Source organism: Cetorhinus maximus, chromosome 6, assembly GCF_964194155.1.
Source record: "Cetorhinus maximus chromosome 6, sCetMax3.hap1.1, whole genome shotgun sequence".
NCBI lineage: Eukaryota > Metazoa > Chordata > Chondrichthyes > Lamniformes > Cetorhinidae > Cetorhinus > Cetorhinus maximus.
Genome location: NC_135884.1, coordinates 118460622 through 118485070, shown reverse-complemented (window position 1 = coordinate 118485070; position 24449 = coordinate 118460622). Strand labels below are relative to the sequence as shown.

The following is a 24449-nucleotide window of genomic DNA, read 5'->3' as shown; positions in this document are numbered from 1 at the left end:
GGAAAAGAGGAAAATGCATTTTTAAAAAGTAGAAAATAAACTATTTTGAGATTTTTATCTTGGTTTTTTATTCTCCCTAGGTGGTGCAGTCGGTGGGTTGCTGGGTGCCTGGTTGAATAGCGGACAGTTTAAACCATTACCTCAGATTATTATGGAACTGCCACCTAATCAACAACTGGTACTGTCTACTGATGTGCGCAATATTGTCCAACATTTGGACTGGACTGATGCAGTACAGCTGATATCATTAGTGATGGGAAATGTTGGCCTGAAGAAGGAGGTGATGGCAGCAATGAATGCATTTTTTTTAAAGCAGCTCAATGCTGAGGTGCGGCACTTTGACTGAAACCTATGCAAGATGCCTTTTCTGGAAATCTAAATTAGATTGCATACGCTGGAACATAAAAAAAGAGAGCATTCATTTTGCTTGTAGAAATTCAAAGATCTATGAAGGATTTAATTTGGACTATTCTACAGTGGCACTGGGGAATCTACATGATGAATTCTCCTGGTGAAATGTTCATGAATGTTGTATCTAACTGACTTCAGAACCAGGCTTTTTGAATTTATTTTAGTTTGTTGATGGCCATATCGCTTGCTGTTGAACTGTCAATATAATTTGGGATTAAGCCTGGTTTGCAAGCAAAGAATTATTCTGCTTGAGAATATAGGATAATTGGACCTGACTTTCAAAGGCTTGTTAATGCTGTTTCAATTATATGGCAAATGGTGAGCAATGAATTAAGTTGGTAGTAAATCAAAAAATTGGTACCTATAGCAAAAATGTGATCATTTAAAAGACAGTGGATGGATGCATGCTGGAATGCTTTAAGAAAGGACACAACACACCCCTGTGTCACTCTGAAGTTAAAAATGTTGAATTAACTATTCATCTGACTAAGGATGATGCAAGGACAAGGAAGTGTAGATTCTGATCTGAAATCTTAGTGACCAAATTGTAATTTGAGAAGAATATAATGGGCAAGGCGAATATGGTACTCCGTGCAGTACCAATACAACTTATTACAAGAAGTTACAGGGGTGTGCTGCTGAACTTGACACCAAGGAGTTCAAATGGCCAATGAAAAGTTCCTTTATGCATTAGGAGAAGCACATTGTGAATGCAAATTGTAAAAATGGGATTATAACAGGATATCAGTTTACAATAGGGACCAGACAATCAAGTATAACTAATCAGAGCAACCACTGGCTAAGTCTGCTGTATAACAGCAGCTTCTAATGTCTTTCTGGGACAAGTATAAGATAGAGATCCCATCAGGAGCCTCAAGAATCACAATCCGTTGTTCAAAATCCATAATGTAATTGGAGCCCCTCCATTTACCACAGCTGCCAATCAACCAGTTGTGGCAATACCAGCATTTACTGACCAACCATGGCACCAGTAGTAATCAGGAATAAACATGAATAAATTCTGTCACTCCAGGATTGCTAAGAATGATCCTGAACTGATATAATGTCTTGTACTTGAAGAAATAGTCCAGAGCTGGAGGGTAACAGGGACCATGGAAAATTTCAGAACATGTGCTTATGGACTATAAAAAACCCACAAATGGGATCACCAAATCAATAAGCAGATCAGGTGGAAAATGTACATAAGATGGACAATAATAACAGCAGCAGCAAAGTACATTTTGATGGTGCTGCCAGTGAACAGAAAGATGCCAGCAAATGTTTTACACCGTAGTGTTAAGCAGTAGACACTCAACAGCAAGGAAGAGAGAAAGTGTTAAAAGCTGTAGCACTCTGCCCCCCCACTTGAAGGAAAGAGCCTCTGAAAACAGGGAGTGAGATAATGGAGGATGGATTGGATCTGGGGAAGGAGTATTAGACAGCAAGCAGAATTTAATCCACACAATGGCGATCTCGGAGAGCCAGTGAGAGTCCCCGATTGCTGGCGAGGGGGGGATGGAAGAAGGGATGGAGGGGTGGCTTTCAGCGGGACCCCCCTTTCCTGATGCTGGATTCCTCAACCAGGCACTGGATACCTGACAAGTGACCTCACCAGGAACCCTGGGTTTATGCTTTTGGGCTTCCCACGTGGCGACTGCGCTGCACGCTCCTGGTTGAATACCAGCGGAGGTAGAATGTGGCCCTTAAGCAGGCATTACTTGCTCACTTAAGGGCCTCAATTGGTGTCGGGTGGGAAGGCGGTCCAGGAGCCTTCCTGCCCCAGACTTAATCTGGGAAGAGGTGAGAAAGCGGCAGGGTCCTCACCCCACACCACTTACCCCAACTTATGCCCCCCGCCTCAAAACTTGCCTCAGGGGAGGGCATTAAATTAAAGTCCAGCAAGGGTGTAGTGGCTGAAAGAATGGCTTTTTTTACCAGTTGATACACTGTGTTGAATTTTGTTGATATATATGCGAGATGCTAAACACCTTTGAAAATGAGGTCCACTGCATTGTCAAAAAAGTTTATTCAACAATCAATATTGTTTATTAAAAATAAAATAACCATTGTGTGGCTTAACACTAATACAAATGTGAAACACTGTAGATGCTGGAAATCTGCATTAAATACAGCAAATGCTGCAAATAATCAGCAGTCCTGGCAGCATCCATGGAGAGTTAATGTCAATGACCTTTGTCAGACTTCTGCTTCTTTCTCCACAGATGCTGCCTGACCTGCTAAGTATTTCCAGCATTATTTGATTTTGTGTGGTTTTACATGACTATTAATGAAATGAATTGAGGTGCATACATTGTGGAGCAATCCAAGGGGTACAAATACATTTTGGACGGTAGGGCAAACTGTATGGTAACGAAATGGCCCGATTTTCTTTCCAATGCGGAATGACTACTGACACTTTGCATCCCCACCCTGGATGAATTACATGCCCATGAGTTTTACAATGGGTAAACAGTAACTTTCTTCTACAAAATACTGATGAAGCTTAACTTCAAATTTTGCGGTCTATGCCGACATAAACAATCATTTTGAGTTCCTGGATTTCTCATGTGAATGCTGCTATTAGAATTTCAATTCAAATTCTAAATCAGCCTTAAAACAATTAGAATATAGACACCTGAATGTTCAATGATATCCCCTCTTCTGAGTCATACTTAACTTTTCAGAGTAAATCCAGATAAGGCATTTACTTTTGGAGAAAATTGCTCCCCATCAAAATAGAACTAGAAGGTGCCCATGTTAAAAAAGGAGGACTAAGGTAAATGTGGAGAAATGAAAATGAGTTAAGCAAATTAAATAATGAAAGCCACACACTAAGGGATTATGAGGTACTTTGTGAGAATTGCTAGTATCCTACAAGCGTGGGAATCTACCATGTAAGGGAATACATTTTTCTGATGTCAATCTGTAGGCTTTATTCAAAAGCAATTTATTTACACATTGTAAATAAATACTTTTAAATTTACACATTGTAAATAAATACTTTCCATCATTTTTTGAGCAGCAATTAGGCAATTTGCAAAATTAAGGGAATCCCAATGTTTATTGTTTTGCAATTAGGTGCAAAACGTATTGGTAAACTCCTAAAAAAAAATCTTAACTGCTTTAATTGCTAAACTGCATCAAAATACATGTGCTTTAGTATTAGCCTGCATAATGTTTACACTCTTTTCATAATATACAGTAAATTATTGTCTTTAAAACTCTCCTGGCACAGAGATTTATTCCCCAGATACACATATTAGAAAATTGGTCATGCTTTGCCCATAATTCTCCATTCATTATGGACAGAAGTTGGGACAACTTGTGCCCAATTTCAAATTGCATAGCTTGGAGTACTAAACCTAAATTACTGGCTGGTGCTACAGTTTAATTTATTGAGTTATTAACTCTTGGTTTAAATGCAGCTCAGATTGATAGGATGAAAATCACTTCTCTTACAGTACTAAGAGTCTTATTTAAGGTACACTTGGGCAGTTTGTTTTTTCAATTTAATTCCTAATGGGTGCAAATTATTGGTAGGGCAAAATTGCCCAAAATGGAAAATAAATTCTCTCTAAATTGTCAAGATCACCCTGAGATGGTGTAGTTGGTTTTACTTTTAAAAATCGAGGCAAAATGCTTTTCTCTGGTAAAATATATTCTTAAAAAAATAGTCTGGGCAACTATTGTTTTTTGAGTTTTGGGGGAGTGGTAGAGCTCATTCCTGGAAAATATGGAATTCAAACAAAAGGTACTGGAAATACATAGCACATCTGACAGCATCTGTGGAGAGAGAAACAGAGCTAACATTTCAGGTCAAGGACCTAGAAAGTATGGGGTTTGTCCTGCACAGTAACTGTGCAAAATTATGATTATCACTATTTGGTGGACAGAATGGCAGACATCCATTATGAAAGCTTTCCATATATAATTTAGAAGAATGTATAAATCATTGAGTTTGTGAAATGAATTACATCTTAAATTGTATGTACATGGTACATGAAATAAATAGCAGTTTATGTTTTAAATAGGTTTTTGGCCAAAAACTCACTTTATTTTCAGTATTTTAACATACAATGTTAAGAGGCAATCATGGTGAATATATGGTGCACATAATATACAATTTTGAATGAAACTGAAACTTTTAAGAATATTTAAAATATTTAAAACCATATAAAGGTGCTGCTGTGAACCACTGAATGACCTCAGTTAATTCAGACAAAGTTGTTTGGGGCTTAGCAATGTGCCACATCAACTGCACAGGTCCGATTGCATCGCCTAACAGAAAAAGTTATGAAAATGTTCAAGTGCACATTACGTTTTCACATCAGCTTCATGACATAATGATTGTATTTGGTAATTAGGTGATCATGCAATCGCTTTCATGTTCCAAGGTTATCTGTTTCATATCTAATATTTATCAATTGTTATTATAATGCTGAAAGGATCAGCATTTGTGACCACTGCTCAAAACACATACAAATTGTGCCCATCTCCTTATTAATTCCATTTATAAAACGAGAATCAAGATCTGTAGTTTTGAAGAATGATGTGCAAATCTAGTTTACTGCACCTATGGGCCCAATTTTAACTCTAAATGGATGGGTTTTGAATGAGTTAAAATCTCGCCCTGCATTTCATTAATCTGACAATTTCTGAGGCATTGCTTGCATTCTTGATGAAAGCATGGTAACAAAACAGTTAAAACACAACTTGCAGTGGCAATATACAGCCCAACCTGTTGCTCTTGTTTACAGAAAGGTGAACTAACATTGGAAGGTGAGGCTTTTTGATTAACTTTTATTTCAAGTTAATAAGTGTCACAATAAGAGTGCTGAACTTGGGGATTTCTTTGAAATTATTTTAATAGTGACTTCTGACTTACTTGTACAGCAACATTCCTTTTAAGTTGGAGGCCATATGTGATAAAATTAAATGGTCACCTGTCATTGGAAGTTGTCTTGAACCTTTCCCCTGCTTGTCTTGTCCCATTTTAGAACAAAATTATTTTGATGGGAAGTCTGGCAAAATTCAGTGATGATCAAAATTGTTGTGATCAATAAAGAGCAAAGAGCTTCCTCGAGGTTATCTGGATTTTATTGGCTGGGGGTCAACTTTGAAAGTGAATGAACTTCTGTGGGTGGAAAGTCAGCTGTAAAACATGATCATGATTTAAAAAGTTTCAAAATGGTGTAGTCGCAAAAACACTAAGTATCATTGAATAAAATATGAAGATAAATATGAAGTCATGTTCAGTTTTGAAACCTAATATTTTGATAGGAAATTATATTTAAACCTTTGTGATAATTGACCAGTTTATAAATTATTGAGGTTTTTGTGAATGTTGTAAATCTTGTTTCTTATTAAGTTATATAACTGAACCATTGGTAGAATATTCTTGCAGGATGTTGTGTAAAAATGTAACTTAATAAAAAAAATTACATTTGAAGCCTTGCCTGTGTCAATCTTTTGTTTCACCTGGGTTCCTATTTTATAAATTATTTCAGAAAATAAGGTATATTTTGACGGAGCAAACTTATTTTTAAACTTGGTGAAGATTTCCCCAGCAACAATGAGAGCTCTTAGCAGATGGTGAGTGCAGCCACTGGCGTTAGAAGCAAATGTCCAAAATGCCAACCAGAAGTGAAAACACCTTAAATGTTAAATTCTCAGCTTCAGAATAAATCAAATATACATTTACTTAAAAAAAAATACTCCATGTAGAGCCTTGCTAGCAGTGATACGCCAATCATGGTCAAATTAGCATTAATGAGATGCTAACATCTTCAAGTTGGGGTCGGTAGATCCCACATTAATGCAAATGGGTAGCAAAAGCACTCAGCCATTCTCAGGTGGTAGATCATTTTAATATGAAAATCAGCAACCTGTGATATACATATGGCCTCAATTACTATTTTGGGAGATGAGTGGAGCATGCACTGACCAAGAGGAATCCAAAAATATATGTTCTGAATTATTTTTGTGGGGCACACAATACCACAGGCCACTACCACCCCAGGATCCCTCCACACTTGTGAATTTCCCTCCCATGGACGCAACTTTTTTGGAATCCAGTATTGCACTGGCCTAAAGCATGAGCTGCAATATCATACCTATTTGGGGCAGGCTGCTTGCCAGTTCTATTCAAAGGAGGCTCAGGCCTCAAAATGGCTCCTCTCCCTGTGCTCACACCATGGGCAGCTGGGTTGGGCCCCTCAGAAGGCCACGCAATAGTTCAATATACCCCCTAGTGTGCCATCTATACCCATCCACACCTGTCCCTGAGACTGACCCAGGAAAATTGGGAACAAACAACACCCTTCCATTCGAGTCATCCTGAAGACTGAAAATAACCATAGCATCTAACTTCTAACAACTAATCTATTGAGTCTGAGTGCAAAGCAAAGTGGCATCACCATGAAATCAATTTTTAATCTGGAATAAAAGCTCTGCTGCCACATAGGAGACAATATTTAGATGAAGATAACAATGGTATATAATACATAGCATTCAAGCAGAGAAAACGGGTGGGGAAGCAATCATAATAGAAATAAGACAAAGATATTGAATTCTTACTGAAATTGTAGATGGCTAGAGAAGAAGGTAAAGAGCAGAGAGAACACTCAATACTTAAATTCTCTGCTCAGTATTGTTTAACACAAAGTTAATGCTGTGAAAATGGAAGTCACATGCACAAGCTATACACATTGATGCCTGGCTGACATAAGGGGTGCCCTCTGTTTAAGCTGCTTTTCAATCCATTAGGAAGTAAAGAGACAAGGGCCAGATTTTCAATGCAGGGTTGGGAACCTGATACCCGGATGAATTCTGGTCCTGACCCCGCATCCGAGTTGCATAGTTCTCGCAATGTTATTTGGCCTAGGGGCCAGCTTGGTACCCAATTAGTAGCGCTGATTGCCTCCAGGAGGCAGGAGCTGCAAGCCTGGTGCCAGGAGTAAAGGAAGGTGGCAGCCATGTTGGGACTGCTGCTGCATTGTTGAAGAGCACAGGCAGATGCATGGAGGGCCAGCAGAATCCATGCTGACGGAAGGGATCATGCAGGCTTGTTGACAATAGAGCACTGGATCCGGCACAAAGAACTCCAGGAATGGTCAGCTTTAATTAAATGGAGAGAACGTTTCTGATGATCTTGCAGCAAACCCAGTAGGTGTCCACTAACATGCACCAGACTGTTTGTGTGCGCCAAATTAAAGATTGAAAAATTGCAATCGTGAACATACAGGCCCCAAAAGCTCATTGAGGAGTTTTAGATAATTGGCGGCAAGTGGGTTCCCCGCTCCCCTCCCCCCAATGGCCCTTTGAAGATTCAAACCAGTCCCGAAGGCATTAGGATCCCAAGGTGACCTCTGGGAGTGTGATTTATAAATTCTGCTCACATCGGGTTGCAAACCTGTGGCCTTTTGAAAATCCAACCCAAAAAGTGCCTGCCCACACTATTTTCTAACTATTACCCCTTCAATGAGAAATCATTAAGCTGCTAACTTGACTTATCCTTGTCGTTACATTGTCAAAATCAGGCACGCGTGTAAGAGAGATATCCTAAGAATTACTTTAAATTTATGCTCAAAATGCAGTCAGCAGTTAGACTGAATGATAGGAAAGGAAATGGTTAATGCTAATTAACTCATGAAGGCTTAGGTGAACAAAATATTCTTTATTAGTGATAGCAGGCAATTATCAAGACCACTGCCTGGGTTAAGAGCATCATAAAGATGCCTTCCCTTATTTGAACCTGTGTGTGAGCCCTTTCTGAATAAAAACCTGAGAAGTTGGGACTGAGAGAGAGACCTGGCAGATTTTGAAGTCATCAAGTGCTCCAACAAGGCTATTTGAGGTGAATGACACTAGAAAGGCTGAACCTTTGTAATATATGTTACTCACGTTGGTCAATGGAATTGATACTTTGGTAATTAAGCTATGTAAGGTGGTATTTTTAACACTAAAGTTTAGTGTTCAGTATGCAGATTTAATTCCAGATCTTTTGGTGTAAATGTAAGGAGTAATTTATCTAGTATATGTAAAAGAGTATCTCCAGCAAAAAGAGAAAGTCTACAGAATTTTAAGCTGGGATGGCTATATTAGCCAGATGCAAGCAGAGGTACATTTATCACTTGGAAGTATAAGGTTTCCTGACATCAAGGGACATTAGATTTAAGTCAGTTAGTTCAAATGTAGTTACGAGTGGAAAAGGCAAAATAACCTAGGAGCAGAGGATCCAGCAGGAACAGTGGTGGCTCTGAAGAATCTGTGTAGGCAGTTAGGAAAGGCCTGCAGCAGCACTGGTAAATCTCTGTGGCAACTTTATAACCTCAACAATTGTATAGTTCTCATTCACTCTATTATGTGTTTTATTCTTTCATGACTCTTTCCATCACTTTGCTGATGATTGAGAATAGACTGATAAGGTGCTAATTGGCCAGGTTGGATTTGTCCTGCTTTTTGTGAACAGGACATGCTTGGGAAATTTTCCACATTGCTGTTTAGGCACCAGTGTTGTAGCTGTAGTAGAACTGTTTGGCTAGTTCTGGAGTGCAAGTCTTCAGTACTATTGAATGAGGTCTCTTGAGAGCTTTGCTTTTAATGGTGGATGATCAGTTCAGTAATATGCTGGAGTGCTAATACCATCTCTGCATGATCCCAGTCATGCCAGTGTCAATGACGACACTAGCCACACTTTGCAGAGTTGCAGTATAGGTCTATATTGGGCCATATACCTCCTTTAGCAGACAATAAATGCACTTTATTGCCTGTAAAGGTTTGGACTTCATCTGTTTTTGTTTGTCTCACTGGTTTTATTTGCTGTAATCAAGCCTAGACCACAGCATTAATATTTTTGTGGTATGTTCATTTGATAGCAGAGTTGGGATCAGACAACAGGCTGTTGTGTACCTCTATTTCTTTTCAACCTATCTCCTAATTGGATGGTAATTTTCACCAAACCAATGCTGGTGCCATTGCTTGACAAAATCCCTTATGTTAGTAACAGTTTTGCACAACATATTACACAATGTCTTCTAGTTGAGAGCAGCAGCATCTACAGACACTACTTTAAAGGAGAGCTCTGTAATGATTACTGTACATATTTAGCAGAATCGCATGTAAGCACCTAATGAAGTTTGAGGCTGTTCTGTATTGTATCTGAATGCACGCAGTATACGAAATAAGATAAATGAGCTTGTGGCGCAGATTGAAATTGGCAGGTATGTGGTGGGCATTACGGAGACATGGCTGCAAGGGGATCAGGACTGGGAGCTAAATATCCAAGGATATACATCCTATCGAAAAAATAGGCAGGTTGGCAGAGGGGGTGGGGTTGCTTTGTTAGTAAGAAATGAAATTAAATCGATAGCAAGAAATGATGTAGGGTCAGATGATGTAGAATCTGTATGGGTAGAGTTGAGGAATCGCAAAGGTAAAAAAACCATAATGGGAGTTATGTACAGGCCTCCGAACAGTAGTCAGGATGTGGGGCACAAGATACACCAGGAGATAGAAAAGGCGTGTAAGAAAGGCAAGGTTACAGTGATCATGGGGGATTTCAATATGCAGGTAGACTGGGAAAATCAGGTTGGTAGTGGATCCCAAGAAAAGGAATTTGTGGAATGTCTATGAGATGGCTTTTTGGAGCAGCTTGTGGTGGAGCTCACTAGGGAACAGGCAATTCTAGATTTAGTGATGTGTAATGAGGCAGATTTGATAAGGGAGCTTAAGGTGAAGGAACCCTTAGGAGGAAGTGACCATAATATGATAGAATTTACCCTGCAATTTGAGAGGAAAAAGCTGGAATCAGATGTAACGATATTACAGTTGAATAAAGGCAACTACAGAGGCATGAGGGAGGAGCTGGCCAGAATTGATTGGGAGATGAGCCTAGCAGGAAAGACAGTGGAACAGCAATGGCAGGAGTTTCTGGGAGTAATTTGGGAGACACAGCAAAAATTCATCCCTAGGAAGAAGAAGCATACTAAAGGGAGGACGAGGCAACCATGGCTGACAAGGGAAGTCAGGGACAGCATAAAAGCTAAAGAGAAAGCATACAATGCGGCGAAGAGCAGTGGGAAACCAGGGGATTGGGAAGCCTACAAAGACCAACAGAGGACTAATAAAAAAGAAATAAGGAGGGAGAAGATTAAATATGAGGGTAAACTAGCCAGTAATATAAAAGAAGATTGCAAGAGTTTTTTTAGATATATAAAGGGTAAGAGAGAGGCAAAAGTGGACATTGGGCCGCTGGAAAATGACGCTGGAGAAGTAGTAGTGGGGAACAAAGAAATGACGGAGGAACTGAATAGGTACTTTGCTTCAGTCTTCACAGTGGAAGACACGAGTGACATCCCCAAAGTTCAAGAGAGTCGGGGGGCAGAGGTGAGTATGGTGGCCATTACCAAGGAGAAGGTGCTAGGAAAACTGAAAGGTCTGAAGGTGGATAAATCACCTGGACGAGATGGATTACACCCCAGAGTTCTGAAGGAGATAGCTGAAGAGATAGTGGAGGCATTAGTGGTGATCTTTCAGGAATCACTAGAGTCATGGAGGGTCCCAGAGGACTGGAAAATCACTAATGTAACCCCCCCTGTTTAAGAAGGGAGTGAGGCAAAAGATGGGAAATTACAGGCCGATTAGCCTGACCTCGGTCGTTGGTAAGATTTTAGAGTCCATTATTAAGGGTGAGATTTCAGAATACTTGGAAGTGCATGGTAAAATCAGGCAAAGTCAGCATGATTTCATCAAGGAGGTCATGCTTGACAAATCTGTTAGAATTCTTTGAGGAGGTAACGAGTATGTTAGACAAAGGAGAGACAATGGATGTTACCTACTTGGACTTCCAGAAGGCCTTTGACAAGGCGCCGCACAGGAGGCTGCTCAGTAAGATAAGAGCCCATGGTGTTAGAGGCAAGGTACTAGCATGGATAGAAGATTGGCTGTCTGGCAGGAGGCAGAGAGTGGGGATAAGGGGGTCCTTCACAGGATGGCGGCCGGTGACTAGTGGAGTTCCGCAGGGGTCAGTGTTGGGACCACAACTTTTCACTTTATACATTAATGATCTAGATGAAGGGACTGAGGGCATCCTGGCTAAGTTTGCAGATGATAGAAAGATAGGTGGAGGGACAGGTAGTATTGAGGAGGTGGGGAGGCTGCAGAAGGATTTGGACAGGTTAGGAGAATGGACAAAGAAGTGGCAGATGGAATACAACGTGGGGAAGTGTGAGGTTATGCGCTTTGGTAGGAAGAATAGTGGCATAGACTATTTTCTAAATGGGGAGAGAATTCAGAAATCTGGAGTGCAAAGGGACTTGGGATTCCTAGTCCAGGATTATCTTGAGGTTAACTTGCAGGTTGACGCGGTAGTTAGGAATGCAAATGCAATGTTGGCATTTATTTCGAGAGGACTAGAATATAAAAGCAGGGATGTGCTGCTGAGGCTTTATAAGGCTCTGGTCAGACCACATTTAGAATATTGTGAGCAATTTTGGGCCCCGTATCTCAGGAAGGATGTGCTGGCCCTGGAGAGGGTCCAGAGGAGGTTCACGAGAATGATCCCAGAAATGAAAGGCTTAACATATGAGGAACGTTTGAGGACTCTGGGTCTATACTCGATGGAGTTTAGAAGGGTGATTGAAACTTACAGAATACTGAAAGGCCTGGATAGAGTGGACATGGGGAAGATGTTTCCATTAGTAGGAGAGACTAGGACCCGAGGGCACAGCCTCAGAGTAAAGGGAAGACCTTTTAGAACAGAGATGAGGAGAAACTTCTTTAGCCAGAGAGTGGTGAATCTATGGAATTCATTGCCACAGAAGGCTGTGGAGGCCAGGTCATTGAGTGTATTTAAGACCGAGATAGATAGGTTCTTGATTGGTAAGGGGATCAAAGGTTATGGGGAGAAGGCGGGAGAATGGGGTTGAGAAACTTATCAGCCATGATTGAATGGCGGAGCAGACTCGATGGGCCGAACGGCCTATTTTCTGCTCCTATGTCTTATGGTCTTATGGTGTGATTGGCCCTACAGACATTTGGTTCCCTTGTGTATACTGACCAACCCTAACTTTCCTTCACCAGCCAATGGAAGTGAAAATCTGGGGAGACGTGTAGCAGGCTGCTGAATTAATATTGTCCATTTCACTCACCGTACAAAGTCAAAATGACACTCAGTGTGCCTACTTTTCATGGGCAAGGCTTGGCTATGGGTCAAACTTTGCCTAACTCTCAAAAATTGGCTCAGAAAGTTTAACTTAAGGTTGGTATATTTAAATGTGGGCATGCACGCTGTTAATTTGGCCTAATTTTCTACTCCAGACCACTGGTTTCAAAATCAACTGACCTGCAAACTAGCACAGGGGTCAGGGGCTCAACATGGCAACTCATTGCCTGTGAGGCCCAGGAGGTGGCATGGGTTCTTGTAAAGCCAGGGTTTTTGCTTTCTGATATTTCAAAGCCTGATTGGGACAGGTTTTGTCTGCCACGTAGCATTTTCACCTCTTTCCAATATTTTAACATCTGTCAGGATATTAAATCCATTACCTACTTCTCTGTAGAAGAAGTTAACAAATTTATACTCTTGCCCAGTACATGCTGTTCCCCTGACTCTCTTCATTTTGGTCAATTCTATAAGAAGGTAGCCCTACCAGGCTGAGGAGGTCTTATGGCACAGTGGGTAGCACCCCTACCTCTGAGTTAGAAGCTCTGGGTTTGAGTTCTTCCCCAGGACCTAATGGCCAAGGATGTTGTTTTCATAACGTGGCTAAACAGGTTGATTATCAACTGCAAATGCTTTCAATACACGCCATTGGCAGGCAGTACGAGTGGGAGAGATTCATGTTCAGCCATGTGGAAAAAAAGTTGGAGCTGCCACTATCACTATCCATACTCCAGGCTACAACATGCATGCGAAAGTGCATGTTGCCACAGCAACTTGGACTCTTTGAGTGATCTGTAACACACCAGCATCTACCAGGCTGTACCACTTCAGACAAAGGGGCTCCACGCCAGACTTATCTTTCTCCAATACTAATAGACCTGATCCGTATTTCTATAGTTCATATTTCCACATCAACAGTATTTTTACCTTTGGGTCTTTCTGACTAAGCACTTCTACTTTCTTGACATTTTTTAAAGTTAGGTGCATCAGTATTTTTGGAACTCTGAAAAACTCCCTGCCTTTCTTTGGGCTGTGAAATCTGCTTAGTGCTATTTATAATCCAGCTGTCCAGTGTGAAATGTAATACAGAAAAATATAGGGTATAAATATAGTCACTAAATTGAAAAATACACATCATGTGCAGTGTATGTCTATTTTTAGTGCTTTACAAGTAATGTATCTTTAGAGTTTCATCCAGCAATAACAGATTTAACTTCTGAGACATTGGGACTTTCCACAGGGATTGTACTGGTCTCTCATAAATCTAGTGGGGGATGGGTGGAGACCTCAGGAGGATGATGGCAATAGCAGAAAATGGGCTTTGCTGCCATTTTCCTGAGGGTCCTCCATTCCTCCACCAGCTTTAATGTGGGAGGCCAATGTTACATATTCACTGGGTTGCTATACATCTTATATGACCGATGTATCTCAGAGTAATTCAAAGATAAGATTAATTCCAAAACCCACAACAGATTCATTTACAATACTTTAAAGCATCTCAAAACTTACAGGATTTTCTAAACACATGGTGTCAGCCAGGGCCCATGTCTTTTCTTTTGAGACTTCTCTGTTTAATTGGCTCTCTAGCTCCACCCACAGGCATAAGCAATCAAGTAATGGTACATAGATCAGAAAAAAGACAAACACAATCAAACACAGAAACCATTGAACACCACAGCCAACTTTAGCCACATATCCTGTGAACTTTGAAGAAACTTAAAAAGAATATTACACATCTCTCAAATCATTATGAAATAACATTATTTTAATTGTTTCTGTATTGTCTTTGACTAATGTAGTATTGCTATACTTTGCTATATAATAAATGCAAATTGAGTATTGTTTCCAGTAATCAATAGCTAATTATCCATTGCCGTGCTTGATGACTATTTGCCTTCATCTATTTCATGAGACTGGTTAGGGAGTGGGATGAAATCTGTTCAGGGGAGTGGGTCTGTGATGGGTGTTATGGCACAGTAGATGGTAAATGCTGAGCCGCTCAAATCACAGAGGGAAACTTGAAACAGCTGCCACAAATGTTTTGCAATTTTAACCTTCAGGCAGTCAGGACATCCACCAGTGACTGGCGAGGGTCATTTTAAAATCTGCCAATCAGGTTCTGATAACATCATTGGTGTGTTGGACTGCTATTTTTATCTAAGGCCTGAACAGGGGAACAGTTCTCATATCCCTCTGGATCAAAGTTGCTGGGAACAGGAACTAGGGGCAGGAGAGGCACGGAAAAGTAAATTAAAAGAAAAATACTTGTCCTTTGAACCTCCCCTGACCCGGACCGCACTCCTCCCTTGATCTTGATTTCTCTCCCCGAGCCGTGCATAGTGAATATGCTTTGCCAGATTAATGGTGATCTCCCCTGAGTTGCTCGATTTGAACATCCGGGCAACCGTATCACACTGACTTTAAGTTGCCTTTGGTTGGAAGATTGGCAAATGGCATGAGGCCCAGTCATTGTAAATGGTTGAGCTTCCCTATTGTCAATCCTGGACAGGCTGGAAACTTGCTAGGCTACATCGCTATTCAGGGAATAAAATTCTCTTAAGAATTTCAGGATTCAAATTTTTTGTCCCATTTTGAATTAAACTACATGGGACAAAAATAGCATGTTTTTTCTTTTTATGGAGCTTTAAGTATTTAAGGTAATTTTCAAATGGCATTAGTCACCTTGTAACTAATTTTGGGACATGACTACTGTTAGGGGGAACTAAATATATATAGTAAAAAGAGAATGCAGTAAGAATTTGCTGAACATACTTAAAATCTCCAAACAGCCATTGATACTAAACATATTAACAGTTGAGGATAACCAAGATGGACATTGCACACAAAGAGGCTTTGAGTTTTTGTGTGACAGACCGCTGCAATGTTCCAGTGAAGCTCAACCCAAACTGGAGGAACAGCACCTCATCTTCCGACTAGGCACTTTACAGCCTTCCGGACTGAATATTGAGTTCAACAATTTTAGATCATGAACTCTATCCTCCACCCCCACCCCCTTTCCGATCCCCCCTTTTTCCAATATTTTATATAGATTTTTCTTTTCCCACCTATTTCCATTATTTTTAAATGTATTTCCATCCATTGTTTTATCTCTACCTTTTAGCCTATTTCAATCCCTTCCCCCCACCCCACCCCCACTAGGGCTATCTGTACCTTGCTCGTCTTGCTTTCTACCCTTAATGTCACCTATTAGCACATTCCTTAGATAATATCACCACCGTCAACACCTCTTTGTCCTTTTGTCTATGACATCTTTTGGCTATCTCCACCTATCACTGGCCCTCTATCCAGCTCTACTTGTCCCACCCCCCCTTAAACCAGCTTATATTTCACCTCTCTTCTATTTTTCCTTAGTTCTGTTGAAGAGTCATACGGAATCGAAACATTAACTGTGTTCCTCTCCGCAGATGCTGTCAGACCTGCCGAGTTTTTCCAGGTATTTTTATGACCCTCTATGTAGATGGATCCCGAAGAATAGTGAATGGGAATCCACATACAGGATGGGCTGTAGTGGAGGAGAGGGGGGGGAGAGGTGAGAGCACAAGGACGATTATCAGGAGACAAATCAGTGCAAGTAGCAGAACTCAGGGCCTTAATAGAAGCTCTAAAAATGGAAGGGGAAAGAGGGTGAACATATACGCAGACAGCCAGTATGCGTTTGGAGTAGTCCATGACTATGCTGGACCATGGAGCAGGAGGGGATTCGTCACCTCCAGTGGGCAGACAATACAACACGGATGACTAGTTAGAGAATTAATAGACGCGGTACAGGGGTCTCAGGAAATAGCTGTGATAAAAATAAAGGCCCACCGGAAGATAGATACCCCAGAACAATGAGGGAGTAGCCAGGCTGACAAGGCTGCATGGGACATGACCGATGAGATGATGGACGAGACAATAGCTGCCATTACCAGCCCGGAAAAGGGAATCCCAGAAATAAATATCAGGGACATTCACAATGCGGCAGGAGAAGAATGGAAGGAATGGGAAGAATGGGGGGCAGACAAGGATCAGGATGGGATTTGGCAAAAGGGAGGAAGAGTCATCCCCCCTCAGGGTATTAGACGGATGCTGTTAGAGGTATACCACGGTAACCAACACACTGGATGGAACAATATGATAAACTTAATAAATCAATGCTGGTGGTGGAAGGGAGTAAGAAGAGATGTGTCCAAATACTGTCAACAGTGTATAGTGTATGTGTGCAACATAATCCAGGCAAGGCTGTAAAAATTAGACTACAACGCCAACCTCGTCCCAGGGGACCTTGGGAACAGATACAAGCTGACTTTACTGGGCCATTGCTGATGTCAAAAGTGAAAAGATATTGTTTAGTAATACTTGACCAATTCCCCCGATTGGTGAGGGCATTCCCTACAAAGGACTGCTCAGCAACAACCATGGCTAGGATATTAGCGAAGGACATAATACCTAGATGGGGATTGCCTATCCAGATGGATTCAGACCAAGGTACTCATTTTACAGGAAGGGCAATGCAATTACCTGAAGGCATCATAGTAGGAGGAGGAGACGTAGGGCCACTGAAAGGAAAAATACGGAACTACGTAAGGGAATTAAGTAAGTAATTACATGAGTTGAGAAAGGAAGTTAGGGACAGACAAATAATTAAGGATATGGAAACAGGCAAATTCAAAGAGCAACAACGGACCACCCAAGTGGGGAATAAGGTGATGGTCAAGATGAGCCCTGAGCGAACAGGGTTTGCCCCAGGTGGCATATGACCATATGAGGTAATTATGACAGGTGATACGTGTGCACTTGTAGATATGAAAATGGGAAATAAGTGGAAGCATTACACACAGTTAAAGATATATGATGAATCATCAAGCGGTAACCCGGACAACGGGAGCCAATGTTAATGTTTCCACAGGTCTGTGACCCTGGCTATGGGCGTGTCAGTACTGGCATGTTAGGCACCGACTGTTAAGTCAATGATGACACCTGTCTCCGTCCAGGACAATATGTACTACTTCCCCAAGGAAGAATTGGGGAATGGATAAAGAAGCCCAACACCTGGATCATGGTTCAAGTCACCACACGAACACATCAGCTGAACAATTGGGAACCAGACCTCACCTATGGCAGCACAAAGGGTTGTAAGAGTAATTTATGCCTAACAGCACCAGGGCAGCCAAACCAGCTAACACCCCTCGAATGTCAACAAGGGAACTTCACAGGGTGTTGGTACATACCCGAGGGCAAGGACAGTGATAAAATGACAAATGCACTCTTAAGGATATGCCCCAGTGGGTTGGTACACTCACCCAATAATATCTCGCTAAGCATAAGCACAGACATGAGTGGCGGAGTAACAATAACTGGGATTTATAGCAATATGACTGGACTGGGTTGGTGCTATGGGGGATGTGAAATGCATGCACCCCTTACCAGCTTTTCGCCAACAGACATTTGGGTGTATCAAGAGATTAATGTGACCGCCGGATGGACAGACCTACCTCCCTTTGTTTGGGAACCTGGACTTGAGGGGCAGTATTGCCAAGAAACATGTAAATATGTAATAGATAGGCATGATTGTTATGATACATGATGTCTTACTTTGACTACGCACGGATATCAAAGACCCGCTCAATGTCCAGATTAGTAAGTCTCCCCCTCCGGACTGGATAGTCAAGATAGGAAATTGAAAACCATTACTACATGATGTAACTATGGTCTCCCTGGAAGTGACATTTAATATCTTGGGACTACTGTCAGCATTGCATACGATTTGTCACAGCCACCAGGATTCCATAAAATGGGCTAGAAGCCAACTGAAGAGGATAGTCAATGACTATAAATTTCGCATCGTCCCGGGAGTTAGAGCAAAAGCACAGGCTAGGTTAAAAAGAAGAATACTAGGAAATATAGGAGGGCTATTTGGAGTGCCAATTCCATACTTAATTCAGGTCAGATCCACGACTTAAATGATTATGCCTCCTGGGTGGCCACTGAGACAGCCAGAGGGTTGCACTTTGGTGCGTGCAGGACAGGATATGCCCTGACAGCCGTAGAGACACAAAGAGAAGGTCTGCTACGGATCCTTAGGCAGACCGCAGACGGGATAATAGACACAGCTGAATCACAAGCCACAGGGAGGGCATGCGATATGCTAGCACGAGATCTAATTGATGGGGTAAAATCCGAAATTGAAGATATCAGGTTCAGAACAATCCCTGAACACATGTTCAAGTCAGTATACCAATTAAACCTTGTAAATTTATGCAAGGATAGGCAAGAATTGGTGGTTACATAACCTCAAGTTGGAGGAGAAGATGGAGTCATAAAATTCATCATGGCCATTCCCCAAGAACATCATCCAAACGGGGCGTTTCTGAACAGGTATAGGTTTGAGTCCCTAGGAGTAGATAAAGGGGGGATGGTATTCCGCATAGGGCTATGTGGATAAATATCTTACATAAAAGACACAGTACTGATGAGTACCAGAGATTGTTGTACAGAATCAAGAAATTACATTGTGTGCTCACGCCAAACGCTGGAGGTGTTTACAAACTCAAGCAAATTTACATTCACCACTTTACCAATTCAGGAAGCATTTAAGGTAATTCAGGTGTCCTCAACCCAGTGGTGCTTCATGACCAGCAAGGCTGAGTTCCTTTATGGGGACTTACTTTGTGTTAGCAACTCGAGTTTTTGCCTACAGGTGACCGATCCATTTGCTATAGGAGACTTCCATTTGCCAGGCAGAACCACAGGATACTAGTTTAGCCCTTGGTGGGAGGACACATTGTTCATGGACCAAACTCCTGTCAGAATCGCACGCCTAGCCATGCAGGAAGCCACAAGAATAGCTCAATCAGATGTAGAAGTTTCTAGGGAGCAAATCGCGAGGGGGCGTATGCAAATGGATTTAGCCACCCAATCGGCCAGGAGGTTAGCCCAATCAGCTACTTCCTATGCCACGGCCGGAAGATTGATGAATGGGTGGGAGATTGTTAGAATGGGTATGACGATAGTCACAGGTATCATGCTCTTATGGGCTATCGGACTCTGCTGCAACCAACATAAAACCTGAAAAGGGACTCCCCAGACACAGACAGTAACAAACCAAAGGTGCGCATCAGTTCCCCAACCTATGCATACTCCAAGGGAGAAGACAAGAGAAGGGAAGGTTAGGTTATACAACCAGGTGGTTTAGGATTCCTCTGGACGACTGGCCACCCGAAGGACCAGAGAAGGAATTCTCAATTAAAGGTGTGGCCAGCTTGGCCTTTGCCAAGGGCCAAAATGGGGGACTGATAGGGGGCAATTAAATATATATATTAAAAAGAGAACACAGTAAGAATTTGCTGAACATATTTAAAATCTCCAGGCAGCCATTGATGCTAAATATATTAACAGTTGAGGATAACCAGATGGACATTGCACACAAAGAGGCTTTGAGTTTTTGTGTGATTTACACAGAAGTCAAAAGATGAGCTAATGTCCAGTAACAGGGAAAGCAGCCTCTGTCAGGCAGGGCAATTCAAGTGGTGCAATGATGCTGTGAAGCCTTGAGAGCTAGACTGGAGATAAAACATGGCATGAAATTAGATTAAGTTTACTCCTCTCTCAGATAGGGAAGGGGCAGATGGTTTTAGCTTAGATATGGGAAGGTGAACAATGGACAAAGAAGGGGCTTTGATGAAACACAAACAGTCTTGAGTTGTAAGAACCAAGGTCCTTGTGTATGTGTTTTAATTTTGATTGGATAGTATAATTATGTATACATGATTTAGAATAATTGGTTAGCAAAGTCACATGTTTATGTACTTAATAGGATAGAGATAGTATGGAACCGATGTGTCGGTTACCAGTTGGATGTATTCAAATGTATTCAAATGTGTTATGATAAGAAAAAGTACAAAAGTACTGAAATGTAATCAATCAGGGAGCTGGGTCTTCATTCTTAGGAATGATTGCGGCTCCCTTGCATATGCTTGAATAAAACCGTTAAAAGGAAGACTGAGTCTTGTGTGGTCATTGCGGGATCAGAGAGTGTAACATTTCCTCTTCACTATAAATGGATTCATGGCCCCTATGATCCAGTGAGTACCTTTCCCCATCAATATCCACTAATAAGATACTGTGACCTGGAGATTATAATAATAACTTGACTTCTTGTGCATGTTAGATAGCATGATCTCACACATCCCTGTGCGAGATCTTGCTATGTTCCAGAAGTTAAACTTTTAAGGATTCTAATGAACCATGGAAAATTGTAAACCAACAACCTGTCTTATTTTAAATGAAATAGATGACTAATAGCAGTTGGTACATCTCTGTGTAATGAAGAATTGTGCCCATTTTTGAAGTTTTCTGCAGTTAATTTAGAGAGGGAGTTTTCGGCAAGTATGAATCCTCCCTTAGATTATTTCTTTTTGAATGGAAGAATTCTTGCAATGATGTGTTGTGGCTGTAACCTGATTTAAACACATCACTTATCCACATAGGCCAGGAGTTTCCCCTTGTTGGGCAGGCTCAGCTGGGGCGGGTTGGGGCAGTCGGGAAGCTGACCGCCGCTCGCGATCGGGGCTGGACCGTGATTCCATGCTGGTGGGCCAATTAAGGCCTGCCCAGCGTGAAACGCGTACTTCAGCACTCAGCGCTGCCTGTGTGTGTACGGGGGTGGGGGGCAGGGGGGAGATGAGGGTGAGAGTGCAATTTCACGCATGCGCGCGAGTGCGCATTGGAAAAGCTCCCTGAGGCACAGAGCTGCCTCACGGAGATGAAGAGTTTCGACAATTAAAAATAAAGATTTTTGAAATGTTAAAAAAAACATGTCCCCTCATGTGACTGTGTCACATGAGTAGGGACATGTTAGAAATTAGGATGAAACTATTATTATTTTTTTTAATGATGGATTGAAACCTCATCCCGCCCATGGATGAGGTTTCGCAAAAAATGCAAAGACTGCTTGACCTCTTCGCCTGCCCAGCAACCGTAAAGCAGGAAAAATTTAAATCAATTACATCATTAATGGCCTTAATGGGCCTTTTAATTGTCGGCTGGTGTGCTGCCAATTCCCGCATGCACCCGCCCACCGAAGTATCGTGCGAGTGCGCGATGATGTCGGGACGCTTGCCTGACGCCATTGCGCATCATTTTATGCTCCAGTGCGCCCGCCCACTCAGCGAAAAATCCTGCCCATAGTCTCCAAATTCAACTGCTGTCTACCATCATAGATCACAACTTAAATTGATTGTCAGTCATTGTGCAATACATTCTACAGCATTGATCAGTTTTGACGCACCATATTAGTGGTACCAAACATCTCCATTAAACACCAAGTCAAGTAGAACTAATCAACCAAAGCTAAAGTCAGACAGTGATTAATCTGACAATGGAATGATTATTTAAAAAGTCAGTTAGTATTTCCAATGTTAGGTGTCAGCCATGGTTCAATGGTAGGTCAATAGATTGTGGGCTCCTGACCCACTCCAAAGACTTGATCACAAAGGGTGGGATTTTCCAGTCCTGTCAGCAGCGGGCATCATGGTGGGCGGGACAGGAATACTTCGAGATCGGCCAAAAATCAGTTTCCTGCCAGTGTAAAAATAGATTATGATCGTCCATTCCTGACTTTCATGGAGGATCAGGTAGCCCTCTGCACCATGTCGGGAACCGAATTTGCGTGCATTTAATTATCACGGGCAGCATATTGCGCTCGTTGGGCGGGTGCGCACCCGACCCGAATGAGCATAAAATGACATAAGATGACATCGGTGAATGTCCCGACGTCATCACACGCTCGCGCGATATTTCAGTCGGTGGGCGCGCATGGGAATTGGCAGCGTGCCCACTGACCATTAACAGGCCTATTAAGGCCATTAAAGTAATAATTCAATGAAATGTTTCGCTGCCCGTCCAACCTTACGGTTCAAATCTTCATCATCCTCATCAATGTCGGCTCTTGTTGTTGCTGTAGCTGTTGCTGTTGGCAGGTGAAAAGGCCAAGCGGCCTTTGGATTTTTTAGGAAACCTCATCCATGGGCGGGATGGGGTTCCCAACAGCAAATACAAATTAATAAAGATTTTTAAATTTCATTCATAACGTGTCCCTGCTCATGTGACAGAGTCACGAGGGGACATGGTTTTAACATTGCTTAAATTTTTAATTATAAAAGTCTACAGATCCCTAAGGCAGCTCTGTCCCTCAGGGCAAAAACAGAATTTATTCTTAAATAACAGTCAGCACTGATAGTGTCCTTATTTCTAACACAAACTCCAGATCATGCACTTGCAACAGTAATTGCAAGTTAGCAATGAAGCAAATCCTTGGCTAACTTCCCTTTCGCTTGCTCTGCAGGGATAATGGTGGTAACAGTTGTAACTTGTTGCCCTGACAGGAATCAGCTAATTCAACGAAGGCTGGGTTTGATAATTCATTAATCTTTTGACAGAAATTGTGCATTCTTTTTCTAAAAAAAAGTCAGAACATATATGTGCAACTATTTTACACTTGTTATTGCAAAGAATTTTTAAAAATTCATTCGTGGGATGTGGGCGTTGCTGACTAGGCCAGGATTTATTGCCCATCCTTAATTGCCCTTGAGACAGTGGCGGTGAGCTGCATTCTTGAACCACTGCAGTCCTTGTGGTGTACGTACACCCACAGTGCTGTTAGGGAGAGAGTTCCAGGATTTTGACTCAGCGATGGTGAAGGAATGGCGATATATTTCCAAGTCAGGATGGTGAGTGACTTGGAGGGGAACTTCCAGGTGGTGGTGTTCCCATCTATCTGCTGCCCTTGTCCTTCTACATGGTAGTGGTCGTGGGTTTGGAAGATGATGTCTATGGATCCTTGGTGAGTTCTTGTTGTGCATCATGTAGATGGTACACACTGCTGCTACTGTTCGTCGGTGGTGGAGGGAGCAACACGGTGCCGAAATCAAGCAAGCTGCTTTGCTCTGGATGGTGTCAAGCTTCTTGAATGCTGTTGGAGCTGCACTCATCCAGGCAAGTAGAGAGTATTTCATCACACTTCTGACTTGTATCTTGTAGATTGTGGACAGGCTCTGGGGAGACAAGAGGTGAGTTACTTGCTGCAGGATTCCTAGCCTCTGACCTGCTCTTGTAACCATAGTATTTATATGGTTAGTCCAGTTCAGTTTCTGTCAATGGTAACCCCCTGGATGTTGATAGTGGGGGATTCAGCAATGGTACTGCCATTGAATGTCAAGGGGCAATGGTTAGATTCTCTCTTATTCGAGATGGTCATTGCCTGGCACATGTGTGGAGCAAATGTTACTTGTCACTTGTCAGCTTAAGCCTGAATATTGTCCAGGTGTTGCTGCATTTGGACATGGACTGCTTCTGTATCTGAGGAGTGGTGAATGGTGCTGAACATTGTGCATCCCCACTTCTGACCTTATGGTGAAAGGAAGGTCATTGATGAAGCAGCTGTAGATGGTTGGGCCTAGCACACTATCCTGAGGAACTCCTGCAGTGATGTCCTGGAACTGAAATGATTGACCTCCAACAACCACAACCATCTTTCTTTGTACTAGGTATAACTCCAACTAGTGGAGAGTTTTCCTCCTGATTCCCATAGACTCCAGTTTTGCTAAGATGCTTTGATGCCACACTCGGTCAAATGTGCCTTGATGTCGAGGGCAGCCACTCTCACTTCACATTTTGCCTTTTAAAAATGAAACAGTTTTTTATTGTGCAGTCTAGCTAAATGCAGCAATGTTATGTCATGTGCACTTTCTCCCACAAAGTAGACAACGACCATTAAAAGTTGACAGTTAAGCAAAACTACATAGCATAGCTCAATAGCTCTGGTAATTAATTTCCCATCATCAGTCAGGCACCAACTGTGCATGCTCAAGTTTCAAGG

The 24449-nt window shown here is 41.9% G+C and overlaps 1 protein-coding gene across 5 annotated transcripts in view; it reads left to right on the top strand.

Annotated features, from left to right (window-relative positions):
- The window catches only part of LOC144682072 (protein C19orf12 homolog), a 140392-nt gene extending 134532 nt beyond the window's left edge, over positions 1-5860 (top strand). For 4 of the 5 annotated variants that reach the window (XM_078544372.1, XM_078544373.1, XM_078544374.1 and 1 more), the window contains one exon: positions 81-5860. In XM_078544372.1, the coding sequence (XP_078400498.1) occupies positions 81-346 (266 nt within the window). In that variant the 3' untranslated portion in view covers positions 347-5860. The remainder of the gene's footprint in view (positions 1-80) is intronic. The other variant, XM_078544376.1, reaches the window with a different exon arrangement.
- The last annotated feature ends 18589 nt before the right edge of the window (positions 5861-24449 follow it).